This window comes from Cheilinus undulatus, linkage group 6 (assembly GCF_018320785.1).
Source record: "Cheilinus undulatus linkage group 6, ASM1832078v1, whole genome shotgun sequence".
NCBI lineage: Eukaryota > Metazoa > Chordata > Actinopteri > Labriformes > Labridae > Cheilinus > Cheilinus undulatus.
Window position 1 is genome coordinate 36,586,063 of NC_054870.1, and position 16,254 is coordinate 36,602,316.

General features: G+C 38.9%; 1 protein-coding gene and 1 long non-coding RNA gene across 16 annotated transcripts in view; one reads left to right on the plus strand and one right to left on the minus strand.

The window, feature by feature from the left end:
• Window positions 1–6,593, plus strand: part of LOC121510824 — a 93,574-nt gene extending 86,981 nt beyond the window's left edge. Inside the window, exon 5 of the long non-coding RNA XR_005991992.1 lies at window positions 6,490–6,593. This is a non-coding gene — a long non-coding RNA (uncharacterized LOC121510824). The remainder of the gene's footprint in view (window positions 1–6,489) is intronic.
• The window catches only part of pax2a (paired box 2a), a 54,758-nt gene continuing 44,828 nt past the window's right edge, over window positions 6,325–16,254 (minus strand). For 5 of the 15 annotated variants that reach the window (XM_041789069.1, XM_041789070.1, XM_041789073.1 and 2 more), the window contains 4 exons: window positions 16,013–16,216; window positions 12,557–12,658; window positions 8,956–9,042; window positions 6,325–8,766 (listed from right to left, as the gene is read on the minus strand). In XM_041789069.1, the coding sequence (XP_041645003.1) occupies window positions 8,645–8,766; window positions 8,956–9,042; window positions 12,557–12,658; window positions 16,013–16,216 (515 nt within the window). In that variant the 3' untranslated portion in view covers window positions 6,325–8,644. Of the gene's footprint in view, window positions 8,786–8,955; window positions 9,043–12,556; window positions 12,659–16,012; window positions 16,217–16,254 lie in introns of all 15 variants that reach the window. The other 10 variants (XM_041789081.1, XM_041789079.1, XM_041789076.1 and 7 more) reach the window with 3 other exon arrangements.

Genomic DNA, 16,254 nt, shown 5'->3' on the forward strand with positions numbered 1-16,254 from the left:
ATCCTTTAATTAAACCAAATGAGGCCAAGTCAAATAATCAAATTACGCAGTTTACTATTAAACTGAGTTAAACCAAACTAAAGAGTCTGAAAGCCAAATTAGACAAAATTGAACCAAATTACTTAAAGTTACTTAAAATTAGACCAAATTAAATATTTACAGCATGAAGTATGTAGGTCAGTAGAGTCAGTAGTGTGGGATGTGCATGAGTGAAGATAACGTGTGTAAACCTTGTAAAATGAAAACTTAACTAAAGCTCAACCTAATCTAACATAACTAAACCAAAGCGTGGTATACCTGTGGAGGCCAGGTCAGAGAGAGAGTTAATATATGACTGCAGGAGCTTAAATAACCTCCTCACTCTTAGCACAGGTGTGTGACATTACTCTAATCAATGAGCTGCACTCACAGACACATGCTGGAGACACTCAGGCTGACAACACCAAACATCACATGATGTCATGGACATCACAATATCCTACAAAATGAGACCATGACAGCCATAAATTTGTCTTCCATTTGTTGTTTTGTTGTTTCTCTTGTCCCTCTTTCTGCATCTCCCTCTTCTCTCTTCCTGCTTCTGGTTCACTACACATGCACATCATACAACCAAAAATCCAGCAAAAAAGACCCAGGACTCTTAAGCAGCTAAAATCCTTAATCAGTGACAAGAATGGGACAACATTCCTCTCCCAATACTAAGACAGACTGTCATTTAAAGAAGAGGGGATGTTACCCAAAGGCAAATATGGCCCTGTCCCTTCTTTTTGTCCAAATCTCCTAAACCTATATTTTATTCTGATGACCGCTCAACGGTCACAGAGTCATTTTGATGACCACTCAACAGTCACAGAGTCACTCTGATGACCATTCAACAGTCACAGAGTCACTCTGATGACCACTCAACAGTCACAGAGTTTCTCTGATGAACACTCAACAGTCACAGAGTTACTCCGATGACCACTCAAGAGTCATAGAATCACTCTAATGACCACTCAACAGTCACAGAGTCACTCTGATGACCATTCAACAGTCACAGAGTCACTCTGATCACCACTCAACAGTCACAGAGTCACTCTGATCACCACTCAACAGTCACAGAGTCACTCTGATCACCACTCAACAGTCACAGAGTTACTCTGATGACCACTCAACAGTCACAGAGTCACTCTGATGACCATTCAACAGTCACAGAGTTACTCTGATGACCACTCAACAGTCACAGAGTCACTCCGATGACCACTCAACAGTCACAGTTACTCTGATGACCACTCAACAGTCACAGTTACTCTGATCACCACTCAACAGTCACAGAGTCACTCTGATGACCACTCAACAGTCATTATTCTGTTCTAGTTGGAATCTTCGTCCATTCTTGGCTTTCAGTTTTTTTCTGTAATTGTGTAGATTGATACATATATTTATCTGCCAGTTTTGTCAATTTGTGAGACCTAAATTTAAAATGCTCTGTTAATAGTGCTCATTTTTTGTATATCGACAAAGATATACAATATGTATATTTTAAAAATCTCTCTTTTTTATTAAAGTATTTTTTTTAATTTGTAATTCTTTTTTTTTTTTTTGTTAGACTGCTTCTCTTTGCTCCTTGTAATGCTGCTGCTTTAAGAGCGTTGAATTTCCCCTTTGGGGACAAATGTAGTTTTTTGAGTTCGAATTGAATTGAAGTATTAAGTTATATAATGACAAATTATCAAGTACTTCCCTATTTCAGTAAAGCATTACTTATTTTCTTCTTGACATTGATGTCAAGAATGAATCTTATTTGAGATGATAAATCAAAGTCATAAAAAAATATGTATTTGAAAAATGCACCATAACTTAATACGTTTTTTTCTCTGTATTAAACATAAACTTTGCAAAGGATTGCCTCATACTGCACCCATCTCCCAGCTCTTAAAATGGGCTTATCTCACTGTATATATTACCAGTGACAGACATGAATCATGCTACAGAGGTCTAGCTGCAGGGCATCACCGAGCCACGCTGACAATGAGGGTGAAGTGTTTGAGTAAATCTTTGCACGAGGCCTGTTGGCCCCCATGGCAGGGCCTCTCAGTGGCGTTTGAGAAGCCCCGAGGATGACAGGTGCTTTTCGTAATGCCTAACTGATGAGAGCCAATCAGTGCGCCTGTTCTGCGGCTGCTGTGTGTGTGCCTATTCTCCTGTTGTTGTCATCTGGCCCGCTAAAGTAAAGATGAGCTTGACTGACAGATGCATCCGGGGTTCACAGTTTATTGGTTTCTACGAGAGAGCCAGATATGCCAATTTAGACAGGGTAGTGACAAAAAAGTTCCCGTCTAAATGGAATAATTTTACCACTGGGAATTCTCAGCTGGGAGAGGGAAAGAGGAGTGTTAGTGTGTATGTGTGAGTGTGTTTTTTATCTTTTAACAAGGTCTGAATGACAAACACATAGGACAGTTAGGGGGCTGACAGAAACAGCAGCTTTTGATGCTTCACAGGGGATCCATGAAATAAACAATAGGCAGAGGAAGCAGTGAAATTGAATATGAACTGAGTTGGTTTGTGTGTTTCCGAGTGAAGAGTGGAGAGAGGAGGTGAGGCAGCAGCAGCAGTGTGGTAGAGCAGGATGAAACCAATGCATCATTAAATATACTCCAGTCAGAAGCTGGAGCATCACTTTTCTTACCACCCAGCTGTCCTGCCTCTTTGTTTCAGCCTCTTTTCTCTCTTCTTTCTTTGAATTTCCTCCCTTTTACGTTATTACATTATATCATCATGCTGCTTTAAACAACAGTTAAGAGAAAAATTTATTCTTATGAGGCACTGTTACAAGTACAAAACAGAAGTCCATTGTTTACCAATTAATATTAGAAAATTTGAAGAAAAATGGTGACTGGCTGTATATAAAGAAGGACAATATATCTTCAGCTCCCTCAGTTGTACACATGAAACCAAAAGGGCACTATGTTGCCATTTTGAGGCAGAGTGTGCACAGCTAGTGGAGCAGCAGTATGACTAGGTGGCGAGACAACCTCTAGTTTTGAAAAAATGAAGCCAATGTGGAAGTGCAAAAGAATTGCAGTTCCTCTAGGGTCCACTTGAGGCAGGCTGCAGAAGTCCTGGAAGTTACATACACAAATATTTAAAAGTGCCTGTTTTTACAGAAAAAATAAACATGTTTGGAGCCTAGTTTGAAAGAGGAGTTTGGTCTTAACAGCTTATTTCTTTAACTGTATTAACTATGTGAGTGTTGGTTTCGATTTTATGAAGGATAAGAGTTCATCATTCAGTGGCATATAGCCAACCTGACTGACATATCAGTGCAGTGAAGCTGTTTATCAGAAGGCTCAACACCAACCTTAACCACCGTGCTTCACAGTGGGGATGGTGTGTTTGTGGTGATTTGCATGTCCACCAAACATAGCATCTTGACTGATGGCCAAAAAACACCATTTTGATAACATCAAACCAAAGAACATCATCCATTTGACCATGGAGTCTCCCACGTTCTTAGTGAGTTCTGATTGAGATTTAATGAGTTTTCTTCAACAGTGGATTTTTCTTTGTCACTCTCCCATAAAGCTTTGACTGGTGAATAATCCGGGCAACAGTTGTTGAACCCTGGGAGATGTTCAGTGCCTTGGAAATTTTTCTGTATCCATTCTCTGACTTATACTTTTCAGTAGCTTGGAGTGTTCTTTTGTCTTCATGGTGTAATTGTAGCCAGGAATACTGACTAACCAGTGACTGGACCTTCCAGACCAAGGTTATAATAGTTTTGGATTTTTTATCAGTTTCTATTTTCATTTTGTTTTTACTTTCTGTGTTCAATTTCAGTTTAGTTTTTATTAGTTTTGACTGCTGGTTTGTTAGTTTAGTTTTTATTTTGCAAAAATGTTTTGTTTTAGTTTAGTTTTTATTAGTTTTAGTGTTAGTTTTAGTTTTTTACGGATAGATGTCAGGGCTGAGTGCGCGTCATACATTTTAAAAGCATATTCTAACAGGCTACTCTTCACTTATCATTTATTTATTTTATGATGATGTTTGAATACAACTCCAGACCTAAAACTACCACTATGTGATGTTTTAACCAATCAGATCAGGCAATTTTACACTCCCCAGACTTGGGTGTCGGTGCCAGTCAGTATGGTTGTGTCAAAGACTAAATCTAAGGATATTTTGTCTCCATTTTTATTTTAATTTAGTCAGTTTTTTCAGCGAACTATACAGTTTTAGTTAGTTTTTGGGTTTTTTTTGGTAAAGCTTAGTTTTTATTTAGTTTCGGTCAACTGAATTGATTTTTTTTTATTTTAGTTTTAGTTATTTAGTTAGTTTTAGTTAACTATAACAACCTTGTTCCAGACACAGGTGTCTTCATATTACAATCACTTGAGACAAATTCCCTGCACTCAGGTGATCCTCTGAGTGTTAAAGGGGGTGAATATTTATTTACATTACATATTTTATTTATTGATTTGATTAAGTAATTAATTATGTCACAGTATATAGCCTTTTAGAAAATCTAAACCCCTTGGCTTAAAACAGAAGTAAAATTGGTTAAGAAATGCAAAAATGGGCAGAAAAGTGGTGAAATGGGATATTAATAGTAGCAGATATGGGTTAATAGTGGCAAAAAAATATGTGTAAAGTGGCAAAAATGGGTTAATAGTGGCATGGTCATCTGATAAAAAGGATGAAAAGGGGTTGAAAGTGGCAAAAATGGGCGTATCAAACAGTGAAATATGGTTAAAATTGGCTAAAACATACTTGCTAAAATGAGTCAACAGAGGCAATAACATGTGGAGAGAAGCAAAAATGAGTAAAAAATGGTTAGAGATGGTCAGAAAATGGTAAATGGTAAAATGTTATGAGAAAGTGGCAAAAATGGGCAAAAGAGACAAAAATGGGTGCAAAGTGGCAAACAAGGGCAGAAAGGGTGATGAAATGGTATTTGAAAATAAGCAATCTTTGGTCAAAAGTTTTAGAACTATGTTAAAAGTGTCAAAAAACGGGGGGTTGTTGTTGATGAATAGGGGTGTAAGTGTGGTAAAATTTTGCTTAAATTTTCCAGAACGGGTTAAAAGAGGCAAAAATGGGCAAAAATTCCACGCAGTTGATGAAAATTGAAAAATGATAGTGGCAAAAATTGGTGGGAAAAGTGGGTTGAAGGGTTGAAAGGTGGCACAAATAAATAATCTCAACATCAGGACCCATTAATAGTTTGACACTTTCCAGCTCCAAAACGGAATAGCTGTTAGCCAGGACGCTAGCACCAATGCTGCTGATCCAACGCACGTATTAATACAGTGTTAATTTTATGGACTAAAACTATGACTACAAATGACAGCCTTTTCTCCATGATGAAAACTAGCCAAAAATAGATCTGTGATGACTAAAACTGACAAAAAGTAAGATTAGTTTTTGCCAAGATGAATAAAACTAGACTAAAATGTAATTTAGTTTTCATTGGACATTCAAAATCCATGATATTTCTCAACTGTGGGTAAATCTGTCGAAAAACAATGCATCTATATCTCTTTTGCCTCTTGAGCTGTAGAAAGCAGGGCCCCCAGGAGTGCATAGAACACACTACCATTACTGGGTACCAGATTTAGGTAAGAGAATAAATGCTTGGACTAAAAATAAAGACTAAAATTTAAGGACTTTTTATGGACTAAAACTAATTAAAACAAAAAAGTTAGAAATGACTAAAATGCAATTAAAACTAAAAGACATTTAATCAAAAGACTAAGATTAAAACTAAAATTAAAAATAGCTGTCAAAATCAACATTGTAGTAATACTATCAATAAATTACACCTAGGAGGGCCCAGGGTTTGTAAGGGGCCCAGCTAAATCTGTGGGCAGGCCTGGGTGGCGCTTTAAGGCAACTCACACCTCCTTCCCAAACCTATATCAAGCTTACTTTTTTTTTCTGAGTTCTACACTTTTGCAGATTTTCATAAAAACTAGGGCATATCTAATGCTCCAAAATAGGCACAAATGCTAAAGATAAAAATAGTAATAACCTTAGTGGTTACAAAAGGGTTCTTGCACCCAATAATGGTGGAAATATGCCAAATACTAGCAATACCAGCAATTATGATGATAACATAAGCATGACTGATATCATAATATATCTAATTCCTGCTGATATCTACTCTCACTCACACTCTGTAGCCATCATGTATTTCATATCAGAGCACTGTAACCCGTATGAGCACCTTCTGTTCATAAAACCAAACATCAATACACCCATAGCAGGCACGCTCCCCAAGAACCTTGAACCCTGAATCATTTTCTTATGGGGTTAATAATGAGGGGACAGCGAGTCAACGACTGACATATAAAAGAATTTATTTCTCATGTGCACAAAAAAAGAATTGGAACAGAACTGAAACAGAACAATGATTGAGGCCACAAGGCTTTCCGTACAGATTTTCATCAGAAATCCTTTTATATTTTTTATGTCCGTGACACGTCTCCTGTTTCATCTTTACAACAGCAGAAGACCTGCTCCTTTAGAGGTGGGCTGCACTCTGCGCCGATATGTTGAGCTACATGTGGACAGAAAAAGGCAAGTGCAATACTTGGAGGATAGAGCCTGACCGCAGTCGGATGCCTCTTAACAACATTTAACCCTGTTACCAGGTGATGTATTTGCTTTTGTAGAGTTAAAGTTAATTGGAGAGAAGTTGGGGAGATGGGTGGGAATACATGTTGCAATGTTTCTTTACATTGACGGTCATTTGGGTAATGATCACAACATCTACAAACAGGACGATATCTTTGATTGTTGCCAAGGACTTCAGTTTGATCTTCATGTTGGTCTTTATAGCTTTTTACGCCGTTCTCCGTGCGGATTACTTTCTCTGAGCCCAACAACTAAAGATGATACAGAAAGCCTTTTAACTCATTGCATAGTGACATAAAACATCATCATGACATTATCATGAAAACAAAAATTAAATGACAAAGACGAGCTACGTGATGTTAGCGTCTGAAACCCGCTGCAGCCACAGGTTCAACAGTAGTTGTGCCTTTTCCTTTAGAGCACAACATTACATTAAGACACAAATGTAATGCATGTTTTTTTTCTGTCTGTTTATCTACAAAGGGAGCCAGTACATTAGTATGATACTGCAACGGTGTGTGATATTATTTACAGAGAAGAATTGTCTTCACATTATTCACAAATCATTCTACAAAGCAGCATTGTGTTGCAACCAATGGAGAATTTCACCTTTTCTCGTTACAGTTGTCGTGTTGTTCGACATACAGGTTCAGTGTTGACTACTTATTCAGAGATAATACTGCTTTACTTATGCACACATATACTGTAAATAAAATATTAAATATCAAACTAAGTCTTTGGCAAATGTAGTTAAAAGTACATTCACAAAATATTGTCCAAAAAGCAAACTGAATCAGTGTTTCCTTTCAGTCCCGATGGAGAGAAAAATGTAAATCAAGGTGGCGGCTGTGTATGTGTTTGTAAAAGGCAATTAATTTCATTGAACAGGCATGAATTTAGGCTGAAAAAACAGGTTTGTAAGGCATTTTTTTGAAGCTAATTTACAGTTTGTTTTGGCTGCAAACAGCTCTCTAAACTGTGTAGGCATCTAGTGGTATGACTAAGCTGAATGAAGTTTAACCCAGGAGAGTTGGTTCATGTAGCCATAGGGCCATGGCTTTAAACTCCTCAGGTCCTTGAACACACTGCTTTCCACAAAAAATGTCTGTCTGCTTTGAATTCTACACCCAACATAAATATTTCAACGTATGTGTATAATTGAGAGGTTAATTAAACTCAATAATTAGTGAATGTACCAAATAAATTAAATTAGCTGAGGTTATAGTGCAAAAAAAAAAAAGCAAAGACGATCATTCGAGGACTGGAAAATGAGTGAAATTGTAAGAAATCTTTGATTTTTTTTACATTAAAAAATAGTGACAGAAAATAATAAGTTAAAGTATTTAAAATTCTGGCTAGACCAAATTTGGCTACCGTGTTTTTAAATACCTTAGAAAATGATTTACATTTTTACATCTGATTGTGTTCCACAGGGAGTGTGATGCTGCCATTGGTCTGTTTGTAGGACATGTTGTGTTTTTATGTGATGATGCCAGTCTGGAGAAATGAGAGCAGAAGACGTTGTCAAAGCGCCCGAGTGAAGCCGGCCTACAGTATGTAACTAGGATCTCATTAAGTGTTAGAAAAGCCCTACAACACTTGGACCATCACGCTGTGGGACCTTTATCATCTCCCCCTGGACTTTTCTCTTTAGAGCAGAAAAATACTGCAGTTCATCACATGAGAGGAATGTGAGGATCCATGAATAAAATAACAACAACAACAACAGCAACAAAGAAACAAAAATAAAAACCCACAACATTGTTTTCCACATGGTTTCCACACTGTTTTTCTTCAGTTTATATTTTATAATATATATATTTATATAATCTCTTAAAGTCATTCTGGAAATGTTCAGGCCTGTGAGAGATCGAGGGCATTGATGGGTGAGTTCTGGACGCCCGTTGAGGGGGGGCCGTTTGACCCCAAAGTGTGTAACGCTGAAGCTCTGGCCAGTCACACCAGTGGGACGTCGCCAATCTTTCCTCCACATGACGGGTTTCCTTCTCTTTGACCTCAGAGTTTCTCAGACGGGGACAATATGGAGGCCGAAGCCCTGGCCCTGCAGTTTGAGCTGGTCTCCATGGTAACTAGTGGCGGTCGTAGGCAGTGGCAGCAGTGGGAGGTGCGGAGCCACGGGATGCGGCACTATAATAATAAGGGGAACCTGAAAGTTAACAGAAGAGCGAGCCGTTGGAAACCATGAGGTCAAACATGATGTAAGACACATAGGTGTTAAACTCCATGCATTGGCAGACTTTACAACATGTCTTTTTAAGGTAAAAACGTGTAAAATATTCAAGTAAGTGAATGGATTTGATCATAAAGGAGACTTACTTAGTAATGCTGGATTGCTGAACCGCCATGCTTCATTATAAGTGGTGTACTGTGGATGGGAGTAAGGGTTTCCAGAAAAGTCCCCTCCTAGAGAACAAATCAACACAAACACACATTAAAACAAACAGGACAGAAAAACTTTGTAGTCTACTTTTTGCTCACAACAGGCAGAAAATTCTTTGACTTGCTTGTGTAGTTCCTTCTCCTAAATAAGACCCAGGATGAACACTTTAAATATACTTTAAACAAAACAATTGTGTCATAAGAAGGCAGATGCAAAAAAGCTTCAATCAAGGACAACAAAAAGTTTTAAGTAGTGAATACTGAAGGGGAGCTCATGGAAACAAACAGTGTTTGTGGGGAAAACAGCTTTATCAATTATCCAAATCTTTGTTAAGAGGGCAACTGGACTTGATTGAGGTTCTTGAAATTCTAGCTTTGGCCCCAGGGACTTTAGAACTGAAGCCTTGAGGAGGAGAGGCATGACGTCTTCACAAACTTCAATCAAGTCCAGTTGCCTTCTTGACAAAGATTTGGATAACCTTTACTTGGGTGAATTAGAACCTACACAGACAACTGTATCATTTAGTAACACAGCAGATATCATTACACTTTGTCACATTATAATATATGTTGACCTTTCAGTGTTTGGGTAAAGTAAATCCTAAAATTAAAGCAATACTTTCAATAGATATTGAAGTGACTTGTTGAAAGCCAAAATCAAGTCATTTTTGCATATTTGTGGTTTAAGCAGCCCAGTAAATCACATTGTTGTTGTTTTTTTCTAGTAATTTACCTTTGAAACTACAAAATATCTACTACAACTATTAAGGAACCGCTGCTTCTCTTTAATTTTTTTTCTTTCACCCTGACAGCTGTTAGGATAAACTCATCATCATTTTGGGTTTGGCATGGCCCAAATCAAAGTTTGTTGTGACTGATTATTTGTTCAAATAACCCTTTTATGCAGTGGCTCACAAACCTTTTGTCCATTGAGCCCCTCCTTCACATACATGAAGAGCCCCCTAGGACCCACATGAAAAAAGTGACTTATTGTTGTCAAAAATATACATCAGTTTGAATTATTTTCATTGTTGAAAGCCAAACTAATTAGCCTAAAAAGCATAAATGCTATTACCAAAAGATCTTGGTATAAACCATTAATATGTACATGCCCCATGGACATGGGCAGCCCAAGTTCACAACTGGCCTCTTTCCCCTACTCTCTCATTCCTAATTTCCAGCTATCCACCATCCTTCTCTCTAAATGAATATAAATAAACAAAGACAAAACTAAATCTTTAAAAAAGCAAGCCATGTGCACTAATACAGAAACTGGTGGATCCATCGGATGAATCGTGATACATTGTGATATTGAATCAAAACGAATCACTGGACAGAATTGAATTGTGAGACTGGTAAAGTTGCACAGCTCTAGTCAATATGCTTATTTTACTGATCAAGTTGGAGCCAATCTGGATCAAATATCAAACATGTTTAATATTTACAATTCCAGGAAGCATCACTAACTGGATGTTGCTTACTTGTACAGCTCACAAACATGGTAGCAAACACAAAAATAACTGTACTATCTACTTATCCACGATTTCACCCATATATTTTTTTCTTGTTTCTTGATTTTTGCTTCAAAGCAGATCACATGTAAGAACAGCTAACCGATGAAATTGTTTGTATATTTGGTTTTCTTCTGAAGTCACGTTCGATCACGCAAGTTTCTGACATCTCCTATCTCTGGAGTCTTCACTGGGAAATCATCTCGACAGAGAGCTGAGTCTTGTGACATGTATTCAGAGGATTATAATATCTTAAACTGGTTGAAGTTGTCCTTTTAAGATTTGAAAACCATTTAGTGTGTAACAAGCCTATCTGATTAGACCTGGACTGATAGTTTAAGGCTTGTATTTGACTGATGGACATAATGTGTAAAACTAAATCTTTGATTTCATGTATGAAGTATGAAAAAGTGGGAGGGTAAATTTACATTCTGCTGGGATGTCACTGTGTTATGTTGTGTAGTATTACTATGCTGCCTTTCTTGTAGAGATAGGACAGAGGAGAGAGTCAGAAACAAGGGAGAACGAGAGAGTAGGGAATGAAATGCAGAAAAGGAGGCACAAGCCGTATTTAAACCCAAGCCACCCACTCCAAGGATAACAGCCTCTAACATGGGGTTAGCTTATATTCACTAGGCTACTGGCGTCCCTAAAGTACCATAAATTAACCAAACTAGGCTGTTCCCTGGGTATCTTTTCTGCAGGCCCTCTTCTTCAGCTGTAACTACATGGTAGTTTGTAACGTCTGCCATTTTTATCCTGGCTGTTATCTTACTCTAAGTAAACTGATTGTTCCATTAATCCTTTGTTAGTCTTAAGGAATCTTCTAGTCTGTCCTTTAGTGAGAATATAACTTTTTTCCCCTGATTTTAAGTGATGATGCTCTGCTTTAAAACTCCCTAATAGCTTCTCTGAGCCTCTCATTGGTTCTTTGTCCTCACTGCTCCGGTCATGGAGGAAAGGACAAGGAGCGGAGGCTGAGGGGACATCAGAGAGCGATGCTGTGGGTCTACAGGTTTCTTTCTTTTTATGAGACTATAAAGGATGGGTTTTATATGAAGCTGCTGAAGAATGGCTTTTGCTTTAACAGTGTTTGGGCCTGGTCACTAAATCTTAGTCATTCACTCTCAAAGAAAAACTACGACCTCTGGATTGAGAGAGGAGCTGTGCTTGTGTGCTTGCTGAGTATATCCATAAGTACTCTCTGGTGGGTTATAATCCAATGAAGCGGAGTGATTTAACCTTAAGTATGAGCGTTTACCTCCATGTCTATCTGTAAATGTTACCCTCATGCACACTTGTAAATACTGGCCGGCTGCTTTGATTATAGGTCAGCATGAAGGGTTCAATTCTCCAAGCAATAAAGGGAATTGTGTTTTCAGTTGTTTGTGGGGAGATCTACACACGCTGGCAGCTATAGCATCCTCACCGCTGGTCGTGTAACTCGAGCTCATCCCTGAGAGAGATAGTGATTTAAATATTTACAGGCCCTCCACGCCTCTGTGTTTTGACCCTTAACTGTTTGCTGTGAACCTGAACTGCAGGTTAAGTAGAGGGGAAAGAGATACGCTCTGCAGCCCGGGGTGTCCGGGGAGGCGAAAAGCAGTGTTTATCGACGGGGCCGGGGAGAGCGCGCTGTGTGGACACGGTGAGGGTAATGAGCGCTGGGAGCTGGAGTGTAACTGAGAGGAACTGTCCTATCTCACGGCCACTGATTGTGGTGATCGCCTATCGAGTTCATCTAATGTCCTCGTACGCAGACGCTAACCGCACGCTAACCGCAGTCTAACAAAGCTCTAACAAGGCTGCTTCAATCCTCTGAGTGAGGAGAGAGCTTCAGGGTTTCCTCAGCGTCTCTGTGGTGTTTTATGTGTTACATGTATGCTCTTAAAGACGACAGAGAAGCACTACCACTCGTTCAGACTCAAGTTCTTTAAACAAGATCAACTGAAGGGGACTGTGTGGTGAAAATAAAACATGTAAAAGTAAAATTAATGGCACCATAAAAAGGGGACAGTGTCACCTACCAGGAACCATTCCAGCGAGTGTGGAGGTGGGGTAGCTGCCTTGTCCTGTGGGGGGGACATGAGGCGGATAGCCAGGTAAGGTGGTGCTGGCCATGTCTCGACCTGCGGGCAGACAGGAGGACAAAGTCTTACAAAGGAGGCATGAACACAGAGAAGGTGGATAGAAACTCATATTCTCAGTTTTCAGTGATGATGACGCTGAAAAATTGATGGTATTTTAACCCCATCTCCATGAAGAAAAGGGTTTGGATGCAAAAATTATATTGATATTATAAAAAGGAAATGCCTCGTATTGAAAGAGTTGTTGCATTCATAGTGCAGGACTTTGTGAGGGGTTTGATAAAATTCAGGAGAGATTGTGGTCAAAGACAGATGAGAAAAATACCACATATACCACATATTTAGCTTCTTATAATTCCTATTTGAATTTTTTTTTAAATAAAGACTTAAAGAGTTCTTTAGTTCATCAGCTTTTCTTATTTGTCATTTAACTCCTGTATCGTTTACTTTTCTTTTCTACTGATTTTTATTAGTTCTCCTTTTTATACCATTATTCTGTATCATTTGTGTAGCACTTTATGACTTCAAAACTTTTATATAGAAAATTGTGGACCTACTTTAGAGAAAATGCTTCAGTCATTAACAGTGGTAATTTCATCGACTAAAGATTTAAGTTGACAACCTTTTCCCATAAGATGAGACCAGAGTAGCTAACAACAGATTTTTGATGACAGAAACGGACTATGAGTAACTTTAGTTTTCAGCAGGAAGACTATATGAGACTAAAATGCAATTTACTTTTTGTCGGACATTCAAAATCTGTGATATTTCTCCATAGAGGGTACATCTGTAGCTGATTTACCTTACAGATGTAGAAAACAGGGATCCTAGGTTTATCAAGGTGTATAGAACATACAAGTATGAACTAGCGCCAGTTTAAGGCAAAGAGAATAATTGTTTCGCCTAGAAGTACACTGTAAGATTGAAAAGTTGAGGGTTATCATAAAAAATTATTTATGTTGATTTAAAAATACAAAATAGCTATTTTAGCTCTATTTTTCTAAGTTGATAGATCATATTTTTAGTTTTCATAAACAGAAATCAATCATTCTAAGTATTTTTTATAATTGTACTCAAATTATTTGACAATCATCCTTTAATCTGCAGAGTTTTCCCAGAGTACCCTTTGGCATTAGACACTTTTGCACCATAAGTGAAGTTACTGGCTCAGTTAGAAAAGCCCCACCTGTGGGGACCAACCACAAGACTCAATGGATGGTAAACTGAACAGGGCTTGACACTAACTTTTTTCCTAAGGATCACATGTGCTTTCATTTTTGCGTGTTTTGTATAGTCCGGGGGGCTCGGTCTGTTTTTCCTTTGGTTTGGTTTACATTCACACTGCTCTTGGCCAAACGGACCAAACCGTCTGAACACCTACAACCTCTGCCCGTTAGGGCACTGTCGTGACAAATGGCGACCAAGAAGAAAAGCCGGCGTTGAAGAAGATGAAACGGGGAAATCCAGCTTCTTCTGCCTGTCTTTTTTCCACATAAACAATGAAAAAACACTGAATTATGTTGTTTTGGGGTTTCTGCTCTTGCATTGGGGCATTATGAACAGCCAGCAAGACGGTGAGCTGTCCAACATGTCATTCTTAACATGAGACGAATAAATAAGCACAGACGACGTGTTGCTGTGTCTACACAGACGCCAAGCAAGGTGTCTCTCCTCCATGGATCTCTCCTTCAGCTGCTTCGTCTGATTTTTTTTATGCGCACATGTGCCCCTAAATATTTTTTACAATTTACACACACCTATTTAAAGGCGCAAATGCGAGTGAAACACTCGCACTGTTGAGCCCTGCTGAACATGATGGAAGAGGATTTGTAGTAAATTACAGGGGATGAAGAACATTTAGTTTAACTTAAAGTACTCGAACATGTCGTTTAGACTTGGATTTAAACTGAATTTTTAAGTGTAGGAAAGTTTCGACAGTGCAGTTTAACCTAAAAAACTCAAGTTAATCCAACATAAACATACAAGTCGTAATTACTCATTAAATCTATTTCCACTACTTAAAATATTTGACATTATAAGTTTCAACAAAAACTTTTTGGCGAGTTTGGTTTTCACAGTGGAGCGAATTGCTTATTTTCAACACCAGTCTATGGGAGGCTTTTATGTTGCGTTTTCAGCTCAGTGGGTTGGCTACTCCAGAGTGTTGCTTCTGTAATAGAGAAGGCTAATTGTTCTGGTTTTGAGCATTTGGATGCGACAGTTACCATTTACTGAAGCCTGTGCTGGCTTGATTAGAGTCCTGAAATCTTGAAACAAATCCACCAAACATAGATGGACCCAGAAAAAACAAACATTTAAAAAAAAAAGCAGCAGCTTCAGATTGCAATAGCTGATGAAGCTTTCAAAGCTAAACATGTTGTTTCTCTTATGGAAGGGTTAGGCTCGATAAATAAACTTGTCTTATTGCGTCTTTCCTTGCCTTCAGAGAAGAATGATTTCTCCTCTGCACCATAAATACTGCGGCAATGATACTTCACTAACAAGGAGCAAACCAAAGTCACTGAAATCTAACACTACTGCTGCAGTGCATTCACTTCACAGCTTTCAAGAACATCTTGAATACTCCAAAGCATGGTCAGTATTTGACCACATGTAAACACACTGCAGTATGTCTACTTTATTTTTCAGATTTCTCATCCAAATACCTGATGACACAAGCTTTTATTTAAAAGGATCCTGAGGATATACTGAGTGAAAGCCTAAATGTATTCTGGGTGAGTGACGACTCTGGCTGTTTTGTGTTTTTGTGTTTGTATGCCAAGGCTGTTTGCACATTATGTTGAGCAAATTTTCAGACACAATTTTAATGAAATTCTCCATTCAAAAACTCCAAATGCTGCATTAGACCATAAAATACCAAAGTCCCATATGCAGCTTCAACAATGACGAGCATCAGACGCTCTCCCTGCTCCACATTGAGTCCTGTAATTAACATTGACAGCACCACATGATGGGTCACACAGGACAGGGAGACTCAGGTCCAAAGCAGGCCCCAGCATCAGCTCTACATCTCTGCCTCTGCACCAACCCCTCCCCTCCCTGTTTTGGCCTCCGCTGGCCCCTCAGACCTCGGGCCTGTCACGAGGCTGGATGGACCTGGAGGCCTTTTGTTAACTTTGGAGATGAGTAAGGGGTCAGTGCTGGAGAGAAAGCGGGGAGAGACTGAGGGCTGTTAATGAGGGGCAAACAGTCAGTTTTGCTCGTGTGTGCACAACAGAGGGGCCAGTAAACGTGCAACGGGAGAGACGTATGCTTGAAACGATGTTTGAAAATGAATAAATTAACTAAAAAAAAAAAACAAGCATGGAGGTGAACAAACTTTTACTCTGCTTTGATTTTGTTTGAGTTTTTGGGGCCTTGTGGGTAAGGTAGTACCTGCTATAAAGGGCTGGCTGGCATACTGGCTGTAGGCATGAGCAGGGCAGCTGGGAGTGGAAGCATCTACAGAGAGGCTGGACTGGTGGGGCAAGATGTCAGCTAGAGCAGAGTCCCCAACAGAGGAGGGGGTGAAGGGGGCAAAGGAGGCCTCATGGGGCTCCCGCTTTACACACATGGAGGGTGGATATGATGGGTGGGAGTCTGCCAGATGGAAAAAAAAAAAGAAAAGAAAGAACTGG